Source organism: Eschrichtius robustus, chromosome 1 (genome assembly GCF_028021215.1).
Source record: "Eschrichtius robustus isolate mEscRob2 chromosome 1, mEscRob2.pri, whole genome shotgun sequence".
NCBI lineage: Eukaryota > Metazoa > Chordata > Mammalia > Artiodactyla > Eschrichtiidae > Eschrichtius > Eschrichtius robustus.
This window is the reverse complement of record NC_090824.1, coordinates 40,095,477-40,117,731: the sequence shown is the minus strand read 5'-3', so window position 1 is coordinate 40,117,731 and position 22,255 is coordinate 40,095,477. Positions and strand designations below refer to the sequence as shown.

General features: G+C 42.9%; 1 protein-coding gene across 1 annotated transcript in view; it reads left to right on the top strand.

Annotated features, from left to right (window-relative positions):
- Positions 1–1,115: 1,115 nt before the first annotated feature.
- The window catches only part of PRKCH (protein kinase C eta), a 219,793-nt gene continuing 198,653 nt past the window's right edge, over positions 1,116–22,255 (top strand). The window contains exon 1 of the mRNA XM_068544432.1: positions 1,116–1,836. Coding sequence (XP_068400533.1) covers positions 1,474–1,836 — 363 coding nt within the window. The 5' untranslated portion in view covers positions 1,116–1,473. The remainder of the gene's footprint in view (positions 1,837–22,255) is intronic.

Sequence of the window (22,255 nt, the reverse complement as noted above, 5' to 3'; positions counted from 1 at the left end):
TCGCCAGAGAGAATGTAATTAAGTATCTTAAGAATGGCCTAGGCTTTATGGGAGACAAATTGGTTGACCTGGCCCTCAGGGAGTAAGGAGCTCCCAGGGGACAAAAACTGCAGGAGCCCTGAGTGGAGAAAAAAACTGAAGGCTGCCGCCTCTGACTCATAAAGAGAGCAACAGCCGCGAGTGTTCCTAGAAGAGGCGATCGAGCACATGTGCCAGGGACTGTGTGTGTGAACATCTACTGCTCTTGTCATGCAGGGCTGGGTGGACCGGGAATCACCCCGCAGAGGAAGAGATTTATTATGTCCCGGCCATGTCTGTCTTCAGAACTGAACTTTCCTGCTCTTTGTGCAACAAGACACACCTCTCCGAGGAAGGAGGCGGACAGGATTTCCATCACCACTACGGCTCTATTAAAAACACACACACACGCACACACACAACAACCGTGTAATTACTCTCCGCAGGAAAGGTGCACAAACAGGATGGGCCCAAGCTGAACCCGGGATGAGCCATCCCTGTAAAGATTAGGTAAAGGAACCTCCCCGTCACGCACCCGTCTCCGGCCAGGGCCTCTCCCAGATGGCCACGTTGGGTCGCCAGCCCACCTCCTAGGGTGGGCTGGGGGGCGCGGGCGACTCCCAGCCGCGTGGGTTCCCTGCTCGTCCTCCTTCCCGCCTTCCGGCGCTCCCTGGGTCTGTCTCCCAAGCCTCAGGTGTTCGCTCAGGCTGGGCCGCAAGCCCTTCCCTTTATGGCCTGCACCTGGGGCAGCTTCCAGCCCAGAGCTCCCCGCCAGACCCCGCTGCAGGGAGCGCGAGCAGAGCGGTGCGAACCGGCCTGCGCCACGCTCCCCAGGCCGCTTGCGCCCCGCTACTGACCGAACGCAGGGTCGGGCGACGGCCGCGCGCCGCGCCCCCGGGCTTCGGAGGGCGCGCCAGCCCCGCGCAGGGTTGCCGTGAACTTGGAGCCCGGCGGCGCGAGGCTCCTGCCCGGGATGGGGCGGCAGCTGCTTCCTGGTTTGAAGCTCACCGAGTGGGGGAGAGCGTGAGCCCGCGGAGGCGGGGGCAGGAGCAGAAGCGGGAGGAGGCGGGGGCAGGAGACGCTTGAGGCTCGAGCTAACCGGACGGGTCGCTCCGGCTCTCCGGGGAGAGGCGCTTCCCGGCCCTGGAGAAGGGGCGAGTTCCGCGCGAGCCCCCGGGAGGCTCGAGAGGGACGGTCGGGCGACCCCGGCCCTCTGAGGGCTTGGCGCCCGGCTCCCCTCCTTTCCACCTCGCGAGGGAGGGAGAGAGGGAGGGAAGGAGGGGAGGGAAGGTCCGGCGCGGGAGGCAGAATGGCTGGTCGACGGGGGCTTGGGCTCCGCATTTCCCGGGAGCTGCCTCCACTCCTGCGGCCGCCGCGAGGGCTGGCCTGAACGAGGGCTCCCCGCTCTCCCGCTGCGAGACCGCGCGGCCCCTGGTCTGGGACAGCGGCCCCGGCATGTCGTCCGGCACCATGAAGTTCAATGGCTACTTGAGGGTCCGCATTGGCGAGGCCGTGGGGCTGCAGCCCACCCGCTGGTCCCTGCGCCACTCGCTCTTCAAGAAGGGCTATCAGCTGCTGGACCCCTACCTGACGGTGAGCGTGGACCAGGTACGCGTGGGCCAGACGAGCACCAAGCAGAAGACCAACAAACCCACGTACAACGAGGAATTCTGCGCCAACGTCACCGACGGCGGCCACCTCGAGCTGGCTGTCTTCCACGAGACGCCCCTGGGCTACGACCACTTTGTGGCCAACTGCACCCTGCAGTTCCAGGAGCTGCTGCGCACGGCCGGCGCCTCGGACACCTTCGAGGGCTGGGTGAGTACCTTGAACCCACCCCTTTGTGTCCACTCCGCACCTTCTGCCCCCCTTCATTTTACAAAACTTGCTCGGGGCCCGCTTTCCCATCTTCCCAAGCGCAGGGAATTCCCTCCACTGCGGTCCTCGCTTTGGTTCTCGCCCAGGTGGCCACGGCACTGGTGGTGCGCGAGGGCACAGGTGTGTCTCTAGGAAGCCATCCTGGACACGGTCCCCTTTCGGGATGGCAGCTTGGGCTAACGGGAAGTCGGGGTAGGAGCGGTCATCCCCCTCCGCCCAGACTTTGGGTAAGGACCCCCAACTCTCAGCTTGAGGGTAATACGCAGGAAAGGCAAAGAAGGTGTGATAGATAGGAAAGTGACTTGATTTGGGTAAAGTTTTTTAAGCGCTTCTTAGGAGAAAGCGATACATTCTCGCAGGTCTTATTCATAATGTTTGTGGATACGTGTTGGTTCAGCAGCTCAGAGGTGCACACGTGTTTCAGCATGCACATCCATTACATCCCAGAGGTACATAACCTACATTGGCAGGGACTGGAGTGCCTGGGTCTTCGGTTGGCAAAGGTTTGTTTAGCAGTTTTCCAAGGAGATGAGGTTTACGTGTGTTTGTAACTTCAGTTCAGTTTCAGCCTGAGAGGTGTGAGTCCTGCAGTATGTGTTTCCGTTGTTATTGGTCTTGAGAGTTGAGAGGGCTCTTCAGCAGTTTGTGAACTGCCCCCCTCCCCTCGCCTCACCTGCTGGTGCTTCTGCATATTGACAAGTAGTTACCCGCAACTTCCTACTTGCCTGTGCTTTTCACATAGTTCCCATGAGGCAAAATTTCTGCTGCAAATAAATTAAAATGTCTAGAGCACTCTACACAGTGCTAAAATGCTTTTGCTTCTTAATCTTCATACTGTTTTTGTGATGCAGGTGTTATTCTTCCCACTCTTATGTGATGAAATGATAATTATGATGAAGTGGTCTGGCCTGGCAAAATGGAGTAAGCCCTTGGAAGACTCTCGGGAGTTCAATGATTTAAATTCTGGAGGATGTCAGTTTTGAGCCCAGAATGGTGACTCAGTATTGAAAACCTGTTTGAAATTAACAAGTGGGGGAATCAGATGGATAATAAGGAAGACTCATTTAGATATTTATTTTCCACTTTGAGGAACTGATAATTTTATCATATACTTTGTAAACTTACAGCTAGCTTGTGGAGTAGTCTCTTAAATAGGAGAAAAAGCCATAATGACTGTTTAACCATATCATCAAATTATATTGAGTTACTTTCCCTTCAGCTGAATTTACTTTGTGGAATTTAGAAGTGGTCTGGAGAGGAATGGCCAAAATAGAGATTGACTTTTTATCCTGTGACTTTCTGGACAGGAAATAGAGGTGAGTCTAGGAATCTGAATGGAATTATTAAATTAGTGTCTGATTAGGAGTTAGGTTGGGCAAAGCTCTAAAAGAACTAGGTTCTGAAATATGGTGGTGCAGACTGACCAATGGCCATTAGAAACCTGTTTTCCCAAAGAGATCCTAGACTGGTTCATTTTACCCCTAGTCTGCACATTTGAATCACCTGGGGAGCTTTTCAAAATCCCCACGTTTAAAGACTCTAGACAGGAATCTATGGCTGTGGACCCCAGCAACAGTACTTTTCAGCTCTCCGCGTGATTCCAATGTGCAGTGAAGTTTGAGAACCTGTAGCCTAAATGAAGCCCACAAGATAAGGATTGGAAGAAGCATAAGTGTAGGAAGATTCAGGTTACCTGACAAGGTGGGGGTATTTAGAGCTGCCTATTGTCCCACTGGCTGAATAGATTTAAATGTAAATTAAATTTCTGTATCTATAATTGTCTGAATTAATTATATTTAGATGTTTAATGTGGTGTTCCGGAAAATATGTGTGTTTCGTAGGGTAGGTCAGCATTTAAATGACCTTAAAACGGGTGATTTGTCAAGACACTCATATTCAATTAGGAGGCAGTTTTTAAAAGTTCTGGCTATTTTGAAACTGTGATGATAGGGTAGAATGGGTAGTGTGTTTCCTTTCTTTTAAAATTTTTTGTTAAGAAAATAATTTTAAGAAAATATTTGGAAATATGTGGAATGTTTGTTTTCTAAATGATCCTTTATAAGTCTAAAGGTGGTTTTGAAATTTAGAATTACAGAAGTACTTATTTATCTTTAGCATATTAAATTGAAATGTGTAGTTTATTCAGAAAGTTACAAATGGAGTAATTTACTCCACAATAAATTTATTTGTTGCAATTGAAATTACAAATTGCTAAACTCTAAAAAAAAAAAAAAACTAGCAGCTTAGTTTTTGCTAGATCATGAGAAGAGACAAAAACAGAAGACACCTTTATTATTAGACTAAAACAAAGTTGTTATGCTTTTTTGCTTAACATGCTTTCTGAGTATTAAGAAGATAATCATTGACATTGATTTTGTACCAATTTCATCTGTATTACCTTCTAAGCTTGATGAGAGAAAGGGTTAGATCTCTTTCGTGCAGTATATTCCTAGTGCACGTATATTCCTAGTGCAGTATAATCCATGGCACAGTTCCTGCCATGGATTAGGCAATCAACTATTTCTTTCCTAACTATACATATTTCATTTAATTTACATTATATCCAAGGAGGTAGTGGGATATAATGTAACAACTAAAGATATTCTTAAACGGAAATTCACAGCATTAAACACTTAAATTAGAAAACATCTCTAAGACCTGAGTTTCCACCTGAAACTAGAAGAGAAGAGCAAATTGAATCCTAAATAAGCAAAAAGAAGGAAATGTAAAGATAACAGAGGTTAGTTGAAGCAGAAAATAGAAACAGCAGAGAAAAATCAATGAAACAAAAAGCTTGTTCTTTGAAAAAAAAAGTAATAAAATTGATAAACCTCAAATGATCAAGAAAAAAAAGACACAAATTACCAATGTTAGGAATGAGAGAACATCACTATAGATCCTATGGACATTTAAAAAGAAAAAGAATATTATGAATAACTTTATGCCAGGAAATTCCACAATTAGATGAAATGAACAAATTCTTTGAAAGATACAAATGACCCAAACTCATTCAAATAACTTGAATAGCATTATGTCTATTAAGGCAATTGAGTTTGTAGTTAAAAACCTTCCACAATGCAAACTCAAGGTCCCAGAAGGCTTTACTGGTGAGTTCTATCATACATTTAAGGAATAAATATTGCCAACTATACAAACTATTCAGAAAACAGAAGAGAAGGAAACACATCCCGGCTCATTTCATGAGGCCAACATTACCTTTATACCAAAACTTGATGAAAACATTACAAATAAATAAAACTACAGACCAGTGCCCCTCATGAATATAGATATAAAAAAATCTTAGGGCTTCCCTGGTGGCGCAGTGGTTGAGAGTCTGCCTGCCAATGCAGGGGACACGGGTTCGGGCCCTGGTCTGGGAGGATCCCGCATGCCGCGGACCGGCTAGGCCCGTGAGCCACAATTGCTGAGCCTGCGCGTCTGGAGCCTGTGCTCCGCAGCGGGAGAGGCCGCGATAGTGAGAGGCCCGCGCACCGCGATGAAGAGTGGCCCCCGCTTGCCGCAATTGGAGGAAGCCCTTGCACAGAGACGAAGACCCCACACAGCCTAAATAAATAAATAAACTTATAAAAAAAAAACAAAACCTTAAATTTTAGCAAATCAAACGCAGCAATATAGCAAATGATCAAATGGGGTTATAACCAGGACTGCAAGGTTGATTAAACATTTATAATCAATCAGTGCAACTCTTCATATTAACAGAATAAAAAAGGAGATTCATATGATCATCTCAATAGATAGAGAAAAAGTATTTGACACAATTCAGTACCCATTCATGATAAAAACTCTCAACAAATTAGTAATAGAAGAGAACTTTTTCAACGTGATGAAGGACAACTGTGAAAAACCTACAGGTAACATGTTAATGGTGAAAAACAGAATGATATTCCCCTAAGATCAGGAGTGACAAGGATAGCTACTCTTACCACTTCTGTTCAGCAGTGTATTGGAGGTCCCAGTCAGTGCCATAGGCAATTAAAAAAATAAAGTACATGCAAAGGAAGAAGTAAAACTGTCTGTAGAAAATTCTAAGACACCTACAAAAGGGCTTCTAGAACCAACAAGCTAGGTTTAGCTAGGTTGCAGGATCCAAACCAATCTACAAAAATCAATTGTTTCTATATATTATCAGTGGACAATCGAAAACTGATAGAAAAATACCATTTAAAAGAGCATCAAAATATGAAATTGGATAAAACATGCAAGGCTTGTTCACTGAAAATGACAAACCATCACTGAAATAAGTTAAAGATCTAAATGAATGGAGAGAGATACTGTATTCATAAATGGGAAGATTCAATATTGTTAAGACCTCAATTCTTAACAGTTCTTCCCAAGTTGTTCAATAGATTTAATGCAATCCTAGTTAAAATACCATCAAGCTTTGTTGTAGAAATTAACAGACTGATTCTAAAGTTTATATGAACATGTGAAGGACCCAGACTCATCTAAGAATAATTTTGAAAAAGGATGAGTTGGGGGACTTAAACTATCTGATTTCAAGATAACTATAACATTACCATAATTAAGATAATGTGGTATCGGAGTAAAGAGAGTCATATAGATCAGCGGAGTAGAAGAGAGTCTAGAAATAGATTCACACATATATGATCAATTGACTTTCTTTTTTGACAAAGATGTCAAGGCAATTCAATGGGGAAATGATAATTTTTTTCAACAAGAGGTGCGTGAACAATTGAATAGCTATGTGCAGTAACTTGAGCATTGACCTTTACCTCATATCATACACAAAAATTAACTCAAAATGGATCATAGACCTAAAAAAAGGATTTTAGCTGTAAAATTTTTATAAGAAAACATAGAAGAAAGATCTTAGTGCCCTTGGGTTCAGCAAACATTTTTTAGACAGGACACAAAAAAGCAAGTACTATAAAAAAATCAAATCAGACTATTAAAATTAACTATTGCATTTCAGAAGATACTTAAGAAAAAGAAAACACAAGCCACTGACTGGGAGAAATTATTTGTAACATGTAAATCAGACAAGGGACTTTTAACGGGAATATATAAAAACTCTTAAAACGCAATGAGAAAAATATTCAATTTAAAAATGGGACAAAGATTTGTATAGGCACCCTTCATGGAAAATAGCACATTAAAAGATTAGTCAAGGAAAAGTAAATTAAAACCAAAACCCATGGGAAAGGCTAAAATTAAAGAGACTGATCATACCAAGAGTTGGTGAGGAAGTGGAGCAACTGGAACTCTCATATACTACTGTGCAGGATATAAAACAATAGTCATGTTAGAAAACACTTTAACAGTTTCTTAAAGTGTTAGACGTATACTTACCATGGGACCTAGCTACTCTTAAGTACTTACCAAGAGAAATGAAACCATTTATACAGAGACTTGTACATGAATATTCACAGCTGCTTTATTTGTAATAGCCCCCAAACTGGAAAATGTCAGTCAACAGGTGAATATTTAAATTTATTTTATTTATTTATTTTTGGCTGCGTTGGGTCTTTGTTGCTGCGTGAGGTCTTTCTTTAGTTGTGGCGAGCGGGGGCTACTCTTCGTTGAGGTGCACTTGCTTCTCATTGAGGTAGCTTCTCTTGTTGAGGAGCACGGGCTCTAGGCACGCGGGCTTCAGTAGTTGTGGCGCACGGGCTTGGCTGCTGTGCGGCATGTGGGATCTTCCCGGACCAGGGGTCGAACCTGTGTCCCCTGCATTGGCAGCTGGATTCTTAACCACTGTGCCAACAGGGAAGTCCCCAACAGGTGAATATTTAAACAAATTGTGTATCTATACAATGGAATACTACCCAGTAAAAAAAAAAGTGATGAACTATTGATACATGTAACAATATGGATGAATCTTAAAATATGTAATTTACATACTGAAAGAAGCCAGACACAAAAGAGTACATACTATATGATTTCATTTACACAAAATTATGGAAAATGTAAACTAGTTTGTAGTGACAGGAAGCAGATCAGTGGTTGCCTGGGAATGGGAGAATGAAGGTGATGGAGGGATGGATTACAAATGAGGCACAAGGAAACTTCTGAGCGAGATGAATATATTCATTATTTTGATTGTGCTGATGGTTTCACAGTTATATACTTACGTCTAAGCACATCAGATAGTTCACTGTTAAGTGTGTGCACGTTGTTGTGTGACAGTTATACTCAATAAAGCTGTAGGGAAAAAACGGTGAGGATTTATTATCCTTATTTTACCAGAGAAGATGTTAGGTAAATAAGTGCCTGAATTAGATTTGAGCCAAGGCTGACTCTTGAAAACTATGTTGCCTCTTTAGTGCAAAAAATATAATCAGAGTAGGAGCATTAAAACAAACCAAATTCATTAAATACAGTTTCTGACTTTTGGACACAGTCTCATTTTCTAAATTATCACTGTCAGTTTTTTTTCTGTTTCTTCTGGAACCGGTTTATTTTGCATAATTTCTTGAACTTCTAAAACCCAAAAGTTTGTCTAAGTTAAAACCTTATCTTCTCCTTTCACAGATTTGCTCTGTATTCGCTGACTTACCAAATGGGGACCAGCACTTAATACTTAGTGCAGAGCATAGGGACATGGCAGGAGGCAGGAGGAGCTGGAGGCTGCGTCATGGAAAGGCCTTGGCATCCCCTCAGGAAGGAAGGACCTGCTTGGCAGTATCCCAGGCTGTTTTCCTGGTTCAACCCTCCTGAAGACATTCTGTTCCCTACAGCACTGGAGGGCTGCTTTCTCTCAACTCAGTGAGGTTACCTACTTAGTAGTCTTGGTTACCTGTTTAGTAGTCTTGTCAAGGGAAGCAGCCAGGTTACCACTTGGCAATCGTTGATTATCTTTGCCCTTGATTCCTGGATCCAGGTATATGAATTTATAGCATCAGATTGAATCTTCTAGATTCATTATCTGGCGGTTCATTCTCTTTTGTACTTTGTGGTACAGTTATTCGTTCTCACAATAATTTTTTTCGGAGCCGATTGGTGAGGAGCGTTTAGGGAAGAAACATATTTTAGCGTCTCTAGGGAGGTTTATCCCAGTGTATGTGAATTGTGTTGGATATATTGTGTCTTCAGTTTCATGGTAAGAATTTTGCTGCAGTGGGGCTGTCTGTTTCTCATCATGGTTAAGTTGTGGCTCAGATGTTCCCCCCTCAGAGAACACCTTCCAGACCACATTATTATCTGTCACCCTTCATTGCACTCATCCCTCTCTGAGATCATTCTGTTAATTTATTTTCTTATTTTACCTTCCTCCTTTAGGGTATAAACACCTTGAGAGCAGGGACCCCCACCTGTCTTAGTCACTGTTCTAAGTCCAGCATCTTGAGCAGTGTCTGGTATATAGTAGGCACTAAATCTCTGTTGAAATGTGATTTTGGAGCAAGTAAAGTATAAGCACTTTGGAAGGATCTTGGCTTAAACATTTTATTCATCTTTTTTAAAAAATTAATTTATTTATTTTTGGCTGCACTGGGTCTTTGTTGCTACACGCAGGCTTTCTCTAGTTGTGGCGAGCGGGGGCTACTCTCGGTTGCGGTGCGCAGGCTTCTCATTGCTGTGGCTTCTCTTGTTGTGGAGCACAGGCTCTAGGCGTGTGGACTTCAGTAGTTGTGGCAAGCGGGCTCTGTAGTTGTGGCTCATGGGCTCTAGAGCACGGGCTCAGTAGTTGTGGCGCACGGGCTTAGTTGCTCCGTGGCATGTAGGATCTTCCCGGACCAGGGCTCAAACCCGTGTCCCCTGCACTGGCAGGCGGATTCTTAACCACTGCACCACCAGGGAAGTCCCTATTCATCTTTCTAAAAACAAAATGAAAGTAATTCGGGAGTGACCAGTTATTACAATGATCACAGTGTCCCTTGTAAAAAATGAATTAATTACATACCAACTTGCACTTGAAAGACTGGACCAGATTCTTGTGTCCTTTGAATATGATAATGGATGGAAAACTGTTTGGAGAATTCTTTGCTTTTGCTTATTTTAAAAGACTATGATTTCTAAACCTGTTAATATGGTGTAACTTTGTTCACTGGTAGTTTGTGAGCCCGACATGTTAAATTCGGTTGTGCTTCAACCCTGGAGAGCTAATGAGGTCGGTGGGCAGAGTGAATCATTATAACTCTTAGTACAGTTTTGGTATCTAGCAAATGTTTAGAATGATGACTAGTTGTGATAGTAAAAGTGCAGTACTTTTTAATGAGATGGGTAGCATTTATGTAGAATCAGAGGAGTGCCTTGGATTTTCTGTAGTCTTTCTTCTATTTTGTAAAACAGTTGGCTAGATCTGGTACTCCATTTGTGTTGGCTGCTTGCTCCATTTTATTAGAATATGATAAAAATGAGGCCTGAAAGTCAGTTCCTGACCACTTTCTTTCCACTTTCATCATTGCTGTATCCAAAATGATCTTTCTCAGTTGCCGAGCTGATAGTCATTCCTTTACTTAAAACCCTTCAGTGGTTCCCCACTGCCCTTAGATAAAACGCAACTCTTCAAAATGCTATAGAATGTTCTGCATGATCTGGACCCCGATTTCCTCTTCAGCCTTATTGCTTACCTCACCCCATCCCACACTCCATGCTCCAGCCACAATGAGCAGCTTTCAGTTCCTCAAGAGCGACCATGCTAATTCCTACTTGTGCTTCAGGTCTCACCATAGACCTCACTTTACCCAGGAAACTTTCCCTGACATTCCAAGTCTGGGTTTGATCCTCCTCCTCCTCCTTCGTGTTCCCTCAGCATCCTAAGATCTCCACTGCCCACTTCCCCTCTATCCTGAAAGGATGGATATATGAATGGATTGGGCTCTCATGGAAGTGTATGATATTGGTCAGAGGAGTTCAGGGTTTAAAAGTGTGGGTGACTGACTGAGATTCATCCCCTCTGCTCCTGGGGTAGCTACTCTAACAGACTATTACATGTTTCTCTATGAAATGCCAAGCCCTAGGTGAGCTTTCATGCACCATTGAGCATGTCCTATATACCAGGCACTGTGCTCTACCTTGGAGAGGCAAGTGGGCAAGATAGACATGGTCCTTTTCTTCACAGGCCTCATAGTTCCAAGGGGGAGAGAGATTGGGGAGGTAGGGGGGATAGCAACCAGGAAATGACAGAACAGAAGTAAGGACTAAGATGCTGGTGAGTGCCTGCTTTGGGGAGACCAGAAACATTTTCCTGGAGGAAAAACAGTTGATTTTTAAGGCTCCAGCACAGATAGGATGGCCACAGGCCTGCTTCACTTAAAGGACTGTGAAAAATCATCCCTCAAAAGAAGATAAGGAACGTCTAACCTAATAATGCTTTCCCAGAGAGACATCACAGATCCCTTTTGAAAGGTAAACGTTCCTGACCCACAGAAATCTTTCTATCGTCCGAAAGTTTGGAGGGAACTGAGTTTCAATATCTATGAACAGATGACCCAAAAGAACATTTAACTCCCCAAGACAGAAAACAGTAACACCCTTTTTGAACCATCAAATACCCCCAAGCTTTGTACAGGTCAGAAAAGAATCACTGATGTTGAAGCAGGAGGGTCTAGTTCAGAACAGCAACAAAAAGCCTGACAGCTCTTAGGCCCATGGACAGGCTACAGATGTATTCATTTGGCAGTGATGTTTTTAACATTCAGTCCGAAGGCATTTAGTTCTGTGGTGCTCTAGTTTGCCACAGACCCCACCACCCCCTAATACTCAGTCCCCTTGACTCATTACCTGCTTGGTCCTGGGAAATTTTTGAGTTTTTGAACCTACTATAGCTCAATCCTTTGTTTTCAGAATGTGGAAACCAAAGCTCCAGCCAAAGCTTTACTGTTGCCTTAGCTCATGTGATGTGTGACAGACAGACACACTTAACCATCTACATAGATATGAAGATGTACTTATTTCCTTTTATTTAGATATGTATTAATTTATTAATTTGTAAATACATTCAGTTAGATATTTATTTACATATATATATATTTGTGTCCTAAAATTTTAGTGGAAGCTGGCTTATTAGTAAATACATGGGAAGTTAACTTTAACTGTAAATTAGTATAGTATTAACTACCCAATTAAAGAAACTCTTTGTATTTCATTGTACAGCTTCCAGCAATATATAGGTACTGTTCTGTGAGAGTCAGGAGAGCTGGGTTCAAGGTGTGGCTTTGCCATCTGTCAGCTGTGACTGCAGGCAAGCCTCTGTGTATCAGGGTCTCGGCTCCCTAGTTTCTATCAGGAGGGGGTTGCACTGGAATCTCTCTAAGGACCCTTCCATCTCTAAAGCTTCTGCCTCCATATGTTAGGCAGTTACATCAGTTCTTTGCTTTAGGAGTAACTGGTTTGGTTTTAAACAGTCAAAATGACTTATATCTTCTCAAAGTTAGTAACTCCTAAGAATTCAGTTGGTACAAATCTAAATTGCTCAGGCTTGGACAGGATTTAACTCATGTCTAAATGACTTTCAGCATTGGTAGTGATGTTGATGTTATTTCCTTGGCTTAGAATCAGCCTTAAGGAATTACAGTGGGTCCTCATTTCAAGCCATGCAGTTATATTTCTTTTTTTTTTTTAATTTATTTATTAATGTATTTATTTTTGGCTGCGTTGGGTCTTCATTGCTGCGCACGGGCTTTCTCTAGTTGTGGCGAGCAGGGGCTACTCTTCGTTGCGATGCGTGGGCTTCTCATTGCGGTGGCTTCTCTTGTTGCGGAGCACAGGCTCTAGGCACGTGGGCTTCAGTAGTTGTGGCACGCGGGCTCTAGAGCGCAGGCTCAGTAGTTGTGGTGCACGGGCTTAGTTGCTCCATGGCATGTGGGATCCTCCTGGACCAGGGCTGGAACCCGTGTCCCCTGCATTGGCAGGCGGATTCTTAACCATTGCGCCACCAGGGAAGCCTATATTTCTTGATTTACACTAATGGGCTCCTTGTTCTATGGGATGGTAAGTTATGTCCCTGTTTTCTCGCATCAGAGAGTGACTGAGAATCCCACCATTTGAGCTTTTGCTAGAAGCCATTCTCACTAGCATGGTAATTAATGCTTTGTTGTCATGAAATGTCTGTAGCCACCAGTCTATCTATCCACCCTAGGTGATGACAAATACTATAAATCACTTGTAGGACAGACATTTTAATTAGATGGAGGAATGGGCCCAAAGGTATTGGCTATTGTAGTGTTTAAGTGCTATACTGAAGAATTTTATGAGACGGGAGATTTTTGTTGAGAATTGTGGTACTATCCAGAGAGATTTATCAAGAATTATGTTAGTGTGTTTCTGTAGCACCTGTAAATTAGAGCAGTGATTGTCAGAGCACGTAGGATGTTTTAGTAGAAAGACTAAACTGTGCTTTTATTATGTGTTGCCTTCTGGAAAGTTCCTTTGATTTTCACATAAGTTTCACCCTTGCACAACTTTGACCTTACAGGGAGAGAAATGCTTAAAAGGTAACCAAAGGTGTTTAGTTTGTGCTGCGGTAAAAAAAAAATTAAGAAATTTGCTATAGGATAGAACCATAGCCAACATGAGCCCCTTGTAATTACTTTAATGAAATAAGTCACATGGGGCCAGTGTGAGCATACTCTAGACCTAGTGCCTGTTCTCCAAGTGCTTAAACCAAAACCACAAAGCTGAATTTTTATTTGCAAGTCGTGTATATCTCTTGTACTTGCTTGTCGCTATTTCTGCATCTCTCTCGTAGCACTTACATTTGATGTGCCTCTGTCCTCACACTGGGCTTTGGTGTTCTTGCCTGTGATGCTGGGGTCTGGGCAGCCAGTGCTCTGTGGCCCCTTCCAGTATCAGAGTTATGTGGTTCTGGTCATTTTTCCATTGGACAATGCAAATTCTGCTCCCTTCTGAAATGTCTTCTGGAGATTGTTCTGCTGATACTCAGATTTGTTCTAGGCTCTGAAATTATTTTTGAAAGAGTACACAAAAGCCATATTAGCAGAATTTCCTAAACAAAATGCATTTATTAATTTGTGAGCTGTGGACCTCTTAAGTGCTTTATTTTTTATTACTCTTGTTCCATCACAGTACAGAAGAGTTCAGAACAAATTTTTAGCAGAAGCAGTGCTTCTGAAACTGTTTTTGAACCCTGGACCGTTTTAGTGATGTTAAAAGCTATGGACCCTGTTTCTAGAAAAATGCACGTGTGTGCATATTGCCAGCATGCTGGGAAAAGTGTCATCAGGTTAGTGGTCCCCTGAAGCCTGACTGTGGACACACGGCTTCAGGTTAAGAAATTCCAATGAAAAAAAAGAAAAAAAAAGAAATTCCAATGAAAAGTGTCAAAAATAAGGTTTTTATTAATTCCTAATTCCTAGGGCATTGTACTGATATTTTCCCCTGCAATTAGAGGACATTTTCACTTCAACTAATTATACGAGACAGTTAACTAGTAGAAAAGAGAAGCTATAAATTTTAGAGAAAAAAGATGTAAAGTGTGTTCTCACTTCTGGCTCCTGGTGAAATATACTAGATAATGACCCATTTTAGGACCTATTTGGTTGTGTTATATAGGTATTTTCAAAAGTCTCTACTGTTGAAGGGGTTTCTTTGAGGTTTGCAATAGATGAAAAGTTAAAAAAAAATAAAAACTAGGACAGTTTGAGTGACCTTGGCTTGGTGTCTTTTGTTAATATAAACTTTTCCCCTGTAGAAAGTGATAGGATTTATCTGTATACTTAAAACATTTACCCTGTTCTTGAGCTGTACTGGGCCTTACGGTGAACCACTGTGTTAGTCCAAGACAAAATGATGAAATCAGTGATGCTTGCCTGTTCCTCTTGCCCTGTGACCCCTGGTCTCCTATGGCCTGGGTCCCTATGACCCAACAAGATTTTCTGATTCTGCCCTGAGTTCCAGCTCACCTTGCTGAGACCTTGGAAAACAACCTGATGGTGGTAGAAATTGAGCTGAATGGAGGGCACCCAGGGCACAGCCCCCTGGCTAGTTGAAGGTGAAGCTTGAATTTAGCTCTCTGGACTTCAAGATTCTTTCCTGATGCCACTTTAGTGTGTGATGGAGGCAGCAGGAAAGCCATTCAATCATTCATAGATCTTTATTGAGCACCTGCTGTGTGCCCGACTCCATTCTAGGTGTTACAGATGGGGCAGAGAACACAACATCCAGAATTTCGGCTCTCACGGGGCTTCTACCCTCTCATGAAGAGACAGATAATAAGCAAGCAAACAAAACACAAAAAAATAACAAATCGTGGTTAGGTGCTAAGTGGAGAATTAAAACAGGGTGATGTGATGGAGTGTGGCAAGGTGACTGCTTTACCTAGAATGGATTGAGGACTCAAGAGAAGGTGACATTTTGGCTGAGACCCAAGTGGCAAGAAGCAACCAGCCATGTGAAGATTACAGAGAGCATCCCAGGCAGAGGGGACAGCTAAGGCAAAGCCCCAAAGGTGGCAACAGGCTTGACATGTGGAGGAACAGGCAGAAGGTATTAGAAAGAGGATAGACTTCATATTAGCAAGTGCAGTAGGTTAACCCCAGCTCTGCCACAGTGAACCAGTCCCTTCAGCTCTATTGCCCCTTCTGGAAAATGGTGCTAAAGTTAGATAACTCTTAGGATTGGTGTGAAGATTAGATTTAATACATTAAACATGCTCAGCACAAAATAGGCCCTCAAGAAATGGTAGCTTTGGCTGCTTTTAATCTCCCAAGGAAACTGATATGTTGACAAGGGCCTTCTGAAAATAATGTTGGCCAAGGAAAGACATTCAGATGGTTGCACTTTAGACAATGAAGGTGACGATGTAAACATTTCCTGGGAATAGCGTCTGCCTGCTCTCTACCTCTTTCAGTGCCATATTTTCCAAAAAAAAAAAAAAAAGAGTAGGGGAAAGGAAACAAAGACACTAAAGTTTATTCAAGATTCTTGAATTTTTGAATGATATATTTATTTTCTATGGAGTCATAAGTATTAATGGAAAATTTTAATACTTAGAGGGATAGGATAATTGTACTGCAGTGATATAATTGATAGGGCCCCAGGTGTTTTTATTTCATTTTTTTTTAGGAAACTATCAGTATAAATGTATGGATGAGAATTAATAACCGTGGTGCCAGTAATGATAAAGGAAAGAAAACCTCAAAAATTATGAATAAGTGGATACAGTTGATTCTTGTTGACTACTGAAAGCTCATTTACCTTATTGACTATAATTTTGTGAATTAATTCCGGATAATTTTGTCTATTTTGAATAATTTTGGATCACGCCTATTTTGGCATCTCCCTGATCTCTGGAATTTCTGACTGTCCCTTCAATATCCATTTGGTCTGTGTTCAATGTAAAAAGACACATTAGCATTTGCCTAAGCCATATAAGATGCATATTAAGATTCTGCATGTTAAGATGCAGAATCTACAATGAGAGAGTCATAGCACACAAATACCGGCTTTGAGGAATATTTATTGGACAACCACCATAATTAGCAGTGCATCATAGTGTGATGGTTGGGTGTCAGCCAGATTGGGGTTCAGCTATTGGTTTTGCCTCTTATTGTAGAGGCCATTTAACCTCTGCTAGCCCCAGCTTTTTCATCGTAACATAGTACCTACCTCACAGGGTTATGTGACAATATAGTGAAGACTTATGTAAACCATCTAGCACAGTGCATGACACATCCACTACAGAAGAATCATCAATGTCACAATTACTACCACCACCATCACCACTCTACCCCAGTACTTAAATATGAAGTCATGAGCCCAGCCTTTTCTGAAATTAACTCTGAAAACAGGATGATATTTATTTACCTAGAATTTTGGAGTTTTTAATTTTAAGGAATTTAGAGTTTAGAATATTTAGAATTTTAGAAGGGATTTTTGAGTCCAGCCTTCTTGCCGTGTTTGCTTTTTATTTAAGATTCTGAAGTGTAAATCAGCGGATGGTTACTGGTGGAAGAGGAGATGGTTTCCTTATCCTGGGTTTGGGGTAAATGCTGCACAAATGTCCATTCTGAAAGATCTTGCAAGGAATCTGGGGAAATGAAGCTGGAATTACTATAGTTGCAATGTTGGCCAAAGTTAGTTTATGGAAAATCTTGAATTTGAGTCTGTTGGTTTGCTCATCTGATATTGGACAGAGAGAAGGTTCTGAGTTAGGGTGAGTAATCAGAAAGAAGTAAAGTTGCAACATTTTAGTTGCAAAAGTCTGATGGAGCCCCCTTTCAAAAGCTGAAGTGAGCACGTTTATTGCTGCAGTTGAGAAAAGATGGTAAATAGCCTCTTTAAATAGGCATTAAAAGACATTTCCTTGATTTAAGTTTGAACATGTAATGCATTGGATGGGAATTGTTCTTTCATGCTTTCAAGGAGGAAAACTACAATTTTAAAAGTGCATAGTTTGAACTTGTGGATTTCTGGGTGAATCAAAGATGCCAACAATTTTGATTTGTTTTACAGAAAATATGACGATTTCCCCCTATATCGATTCCCTCTAGTTTTATCTGTCGACTTGAGACTTGTTTGGGGTCCTAGATCTTTTACAGGTGATTTTAAGTTAGAGGTTTTCTGATATGAAAATATTTAATTTTTCAGAGCACAGGTTTCATCTGCTCCATAGTAAGGGCCAACAGTGTTCATAGTGATGTTCAGCACAGCCTTGGTTTTGGCTGTTCAGAAGCCTTGGTTAGCTCTTTGGCTTTGTGGAGAATACATTGTTTTTGAGTCTCCTTGCTGGGCCTCCTTGCCTTCTTGTCATGTACTTCCTGTACCTGGGTTGTGGTCATATTGATTTGCTGGGGCGCTGCTGTTGCAGATATCTGGGGGCGAGTGAGAATTTGTTCGTGGGTGTTGCCCTGACTTTGTCCGCTGACCTCCTTTCAGCCCAGTTGTACCGCTATCTGTGTGAGCACTAGAGACCCTCAGCGGCTCCCTGGTCCCTGGCAAAGTGCCCTGCACGTGGTAGAGATTCAGGAAACATTTGTAGAATGAAGAAACTCCTCCTTGTTCTCCTGTCTTGAGTCTTCTTCAGGATTCAAACACTGTCATTCACTTTTGCTAAGAGATCTCTTCAAAAAAATTCCTATTTCAGATATAGACATTCATACTTGGTGTGTGTGAGGTTAAGAGCAGCCTCAGGAGTCGTTTAGAGGGAATGAATATGCCAGTGTGATTTTTATTCCCTTGATTATTTTAATAAGTGTAAAAGGTGTGTGAAAAGACTAGCTGAATCCCAGATTCCCCAAATAAAATGTTAACTTGTGTTTGGGTGATAAAAGATGGTTTTCAAAGGAGGAAAAACTGACTCAAACTGTCTTCTGGTATACCAGATGTCAGGACCATATTAATGGCAGCCTGCCTTTGGTAAGAACAGGACACCAGCAAGGGGCATAAACTAGATCATGGTTTAACTGTGACCTTGAAGGAATAGTTGCCATTTAAGCTTATGTTTTTTTAAAAAAAATCCTGTTACGGCAAAATAAATGAGTGACCCCTGAAGTTGCCTCATTAGGAATCCAGTGTGCATTTTTCTCTCCGAACGGAATATCTGATGGCTCATCGTCTACTCCTCCTGCTGTAATTTGGTCCTATTGGGCTTGTGCATGTAGAATTTTGTTTTAAAACAGGAAAAATAATGATTCTGAAAAATTGTTCCTGTCAAGATATTAAATGAGTCTTTCCATTAATATCATTTCCGTTAGTATTTTGAAGTCAAATTACCTAGTGACAGTTTGGTTTCAGTGAAGCATACATTAAAAAGAAGAAACTGACTGAGAGAATTGGAAGAAAAATAATGAATTCTCAGCACTCTCCCCAAGCCCCCCCCCCCAGCTCCCCCTCTCCTTACTCTTCTCAGGACCCTTGCTCCTTACTTGTCTTCTGCTTGGGTCATTGGTTGGAAGAGCTCAGGTTACAGTCAGAGTTATAATCAGGGAGAATTTACGTTTGTTTCCTAGCACCCAGATTCTTCTCTGTAGTCAAGGGCCCTAATGTTCCAAGAAAACTGAAGTGCACAGGTGTGAACTTCCTGCTCCCGCCTGTGGCATCTCCTGCAGGCAGTTTTGGGAAGAGGCCCAGTGCTACACCTGCTGTTTGGGCTCCCTCTGTGTCCACCCTGGGTCAGGTGTTTCATTTCCTGTACCTTCATCCTCTCCCTTCCTCCCGACACCGTTCCTTTAGAAATGACCCAGATCTCTTAAGCACTCAGCATCCCCAAACCCCATAGAACAAACCACCCAGGCCTCTCTTTGCCTTGCCTGTTTCCCTTTTTTTTTTATATATATAAATTTATTTATTTTATTTATTTATTTTTGGCTGCGTTGGGTCTTTGTTGCTGCGCGCGGGCTTTCTCTAGTTGCGGTGAGGGGGGGCTACTCTTCGTTGCGGTGCGTGGGCTTCTCATTGCAGTGGCTTCTTGTTGAGGAGCAGGGTCTCTAGGTGCGTGGGCTTCAGTAGTTGTGGCATGCAGGCTCAGTAGTTGTGGCTCGCGGGCTCTAGAGCACAGGCTCAGAAGTTGTGGCACATGGGCTTAGTTGCGCCACGGCATGTGGGATCTTCCCAGACCAGGGCTCGCACCGACGTCCCCTGCATTGGCAGGCGGATTCTTAACCACTGCGCCACCAGGGAAGCCCTTGTTTCCCTTTTGAGGTGAGGCTCAGTGTCTCCCCTTCCCATCTTGGCCACCTCCCCAAAGAGCTGTCTGCATCTGTCCTCCCTAGCCCATTCATTCTTCTTCCCAAGGCAGGCTGACTTCTGCCTGCATCACTGTGTGAATACCGCTCCTGCAAAGCCCAGGAATGACCGTGTAATCATGGTACTTATTTGTCTTGTTGACTGCTACCTTCTCTTTGCTTCCCTGCTTCTGTGTTTCTCCAGCACCTTCTGGGAATTTTGTTTGTTTCTTACTGTACCCCTTTCATTATCCCTTAATCTCCTTTAATATTGGTGTTTCCTGGGGTTTTGTCCTTATTGTTGTCTTTCTCACTCCAGATGGTCTAATCTGCTCTCATGGTCTTAACCATATTGCACATATGCCAAGAATTTCCAAAGCTCTGTCTCCCATCTTTGTCCCTGGGCTTGATTACAGCTTCTAGGATTGGGGTAGGCTCAGGGCAAAGGGGTTTATACTCTGTCTCCTTCAGTCTATACAACAGTCGTGAGAGATGAGAAGTGCCATGGTTCCTGCATTTCCTACCCGAGGAGACTGTGGCTTAGAATGTCCAAGAACAGGTCCAAGGCCTTGTGTCTAATACGCTTGCTTGAAAGACCTACGTGGGCATCCTTCAGGCATTTCCAAGTCAACACTGTCCACAACTAAATACCCCACCTTTATCCCCACCTGCTCGTCCACCCACTCTCCTAGTCAGAACTCATCTCACCATCGTTCAGGTACCTACACATCATTGTGGAGTTTTCTCTCTCTTTTCACCTCTTTTCCCATTTTCACCAACTGCCAAGTCCTGCTGAAGTGGCTTGCTAAATATTCTTGAGTCAGTGTCTCTTTTCCATCAGCACCACACTTGTTCAGGCCCTTATCACGTAGATAGATTATTCCAATAGCCTTGGAACAGGTCGCCATGAATCTCCTCCCTCAAATCCATCCTCCACAGAACTACCCGGGTGAGCTCTCTAAAACTCGACCTTAGCCTCTCTCCTGCCTGAAATCTTTTAAAGGCTTCCCATCTCCTATAAAGTTCAGGCTCCTTGGGAAGATTCCCAGTAGTCTGGCCCTTGTCTCCCTCCCCCGCTCCTTCTGCCACCTCTCCTTGTCTCCTAGCTCATGATCTAGGTACAAATGAGCTAATTAGGTTTTCTTGCTGCTACTCATGTCTAATTCACTTTGTTTTCAGTACATACTGGGGGAGGAGAGCAGGTATTCCTTTGTAATTTGTGCAGAGGACTTGTTGCATAACACTGGAGAAGATAGGAGGGGTGAAGGAGGTTACATAGCAAAAATATGTCACTTTCCATGTAACCACACACACACTCACAAACAGGCCTGGGCACGCACATGCACATACCAACACACGGCATTCCCAGAGCACCTGCTACAGCCAGAGGCGCATCAGGTGCTACGGGTGCACAGCTCAAGGAGCTCACCTGTAGTGAGGGAGACGGCACAAGCCTACTATTTCATCAGAGGGTAGCTTTGGAATAGAAGTGTGTGCAGGACATGGGGGATTGTGAGCCTGCTTCAGGGAGGACTTTGTGGAGGAGGAGATATCCAAGTTCAGTCTTCAGGGAAAGTCAGTATTCACCAGATTTAAGGTGGCACAAACTCCTGTGCGTTGTCTCCCTTAGGGATCTGTATTTTTTTCCATAGAATTTTACCCATGTGGGTCATTTTACACAGGGCTAACAACACTCCAGTGCCTTTTGAAAGCAAACTGTGTCTACTATATAGAAAATAGATAAACAGCATAGATCTGCTGTATAGCACAGGGAGCCGTACTCAATATTTTGTAATAATCTATATGGGAAAAGAATCTGAAAAAGATATATATATGTAATATACATATAATGTATATGTAATATGTAGATATATCTGAATCACTTTGCTGTACACCTGAAACTAACACAACATTGTAAATCAAGTATACGTCAATTAAAAAATTAATTAAAAAAAATTTTTAAGTGCTAAATTCATTTTAAAAATTAAAAAAACAAAAGCAAACTATGTCTGGTTCAGACCATTGGCAGGAACTTGCTTCATGAGGGCAAGGGGACTATCTTGGCCCCTGTTGATTCCCAGTGCCTGGCCCTGGTAGGTGCTGAATTAATGGTTGAATTGGACACCTTGAGTGAGGGGTGAGAAAGGGCTCTCTTCTTTACCCTGGAGGTGAGACAAGTCAGTGTGACAGTTGAGGCCAGTGTGGGGTGGGCCTGTGAGGTCGAAGCATGGTGGCCTGCCTGTGTCATGTAACTGGGCTGGCTCCTGGAAGGGGCAGTGTGTAGGCTAGATGTCTAACTCTGTTCTGAACACCAGTGCCAAACTCATTTGCAGTTGAAGGGAGTGCCCTTTTAAAGGCTAAACGAGTAATTAAATTCAAGCAGAAAGGTGATGGAGGTGGAGCTAACTCATTTATTAGCATATAATATGATCACTCTAACTTCTGTAAATGTAAATGATGGTGCTTTGTCCTTTCCCAACTTCAGAAAAGCCTGGGAGACATGCCCTGGATTATGAGTTAGTCAATAAGCAGCTGCTCAAAGATCTCAAAATACCAGAATATGTCATATCTGTGGGCTTTGTCCTGTAGTTAATTACAGATTTTTATCTCCACATATGTGAAGTTAACGATTATCTGGTTTGGGCTCGGAATTATCTGCCCCAGACCCCTGTTCCACTGGGCTTCGTCCCTGCCTACTATTGGTGTGAAGCCTTTGTTTTTCCACCAGAAGAATCGCACCGTAAGTGTTTCCA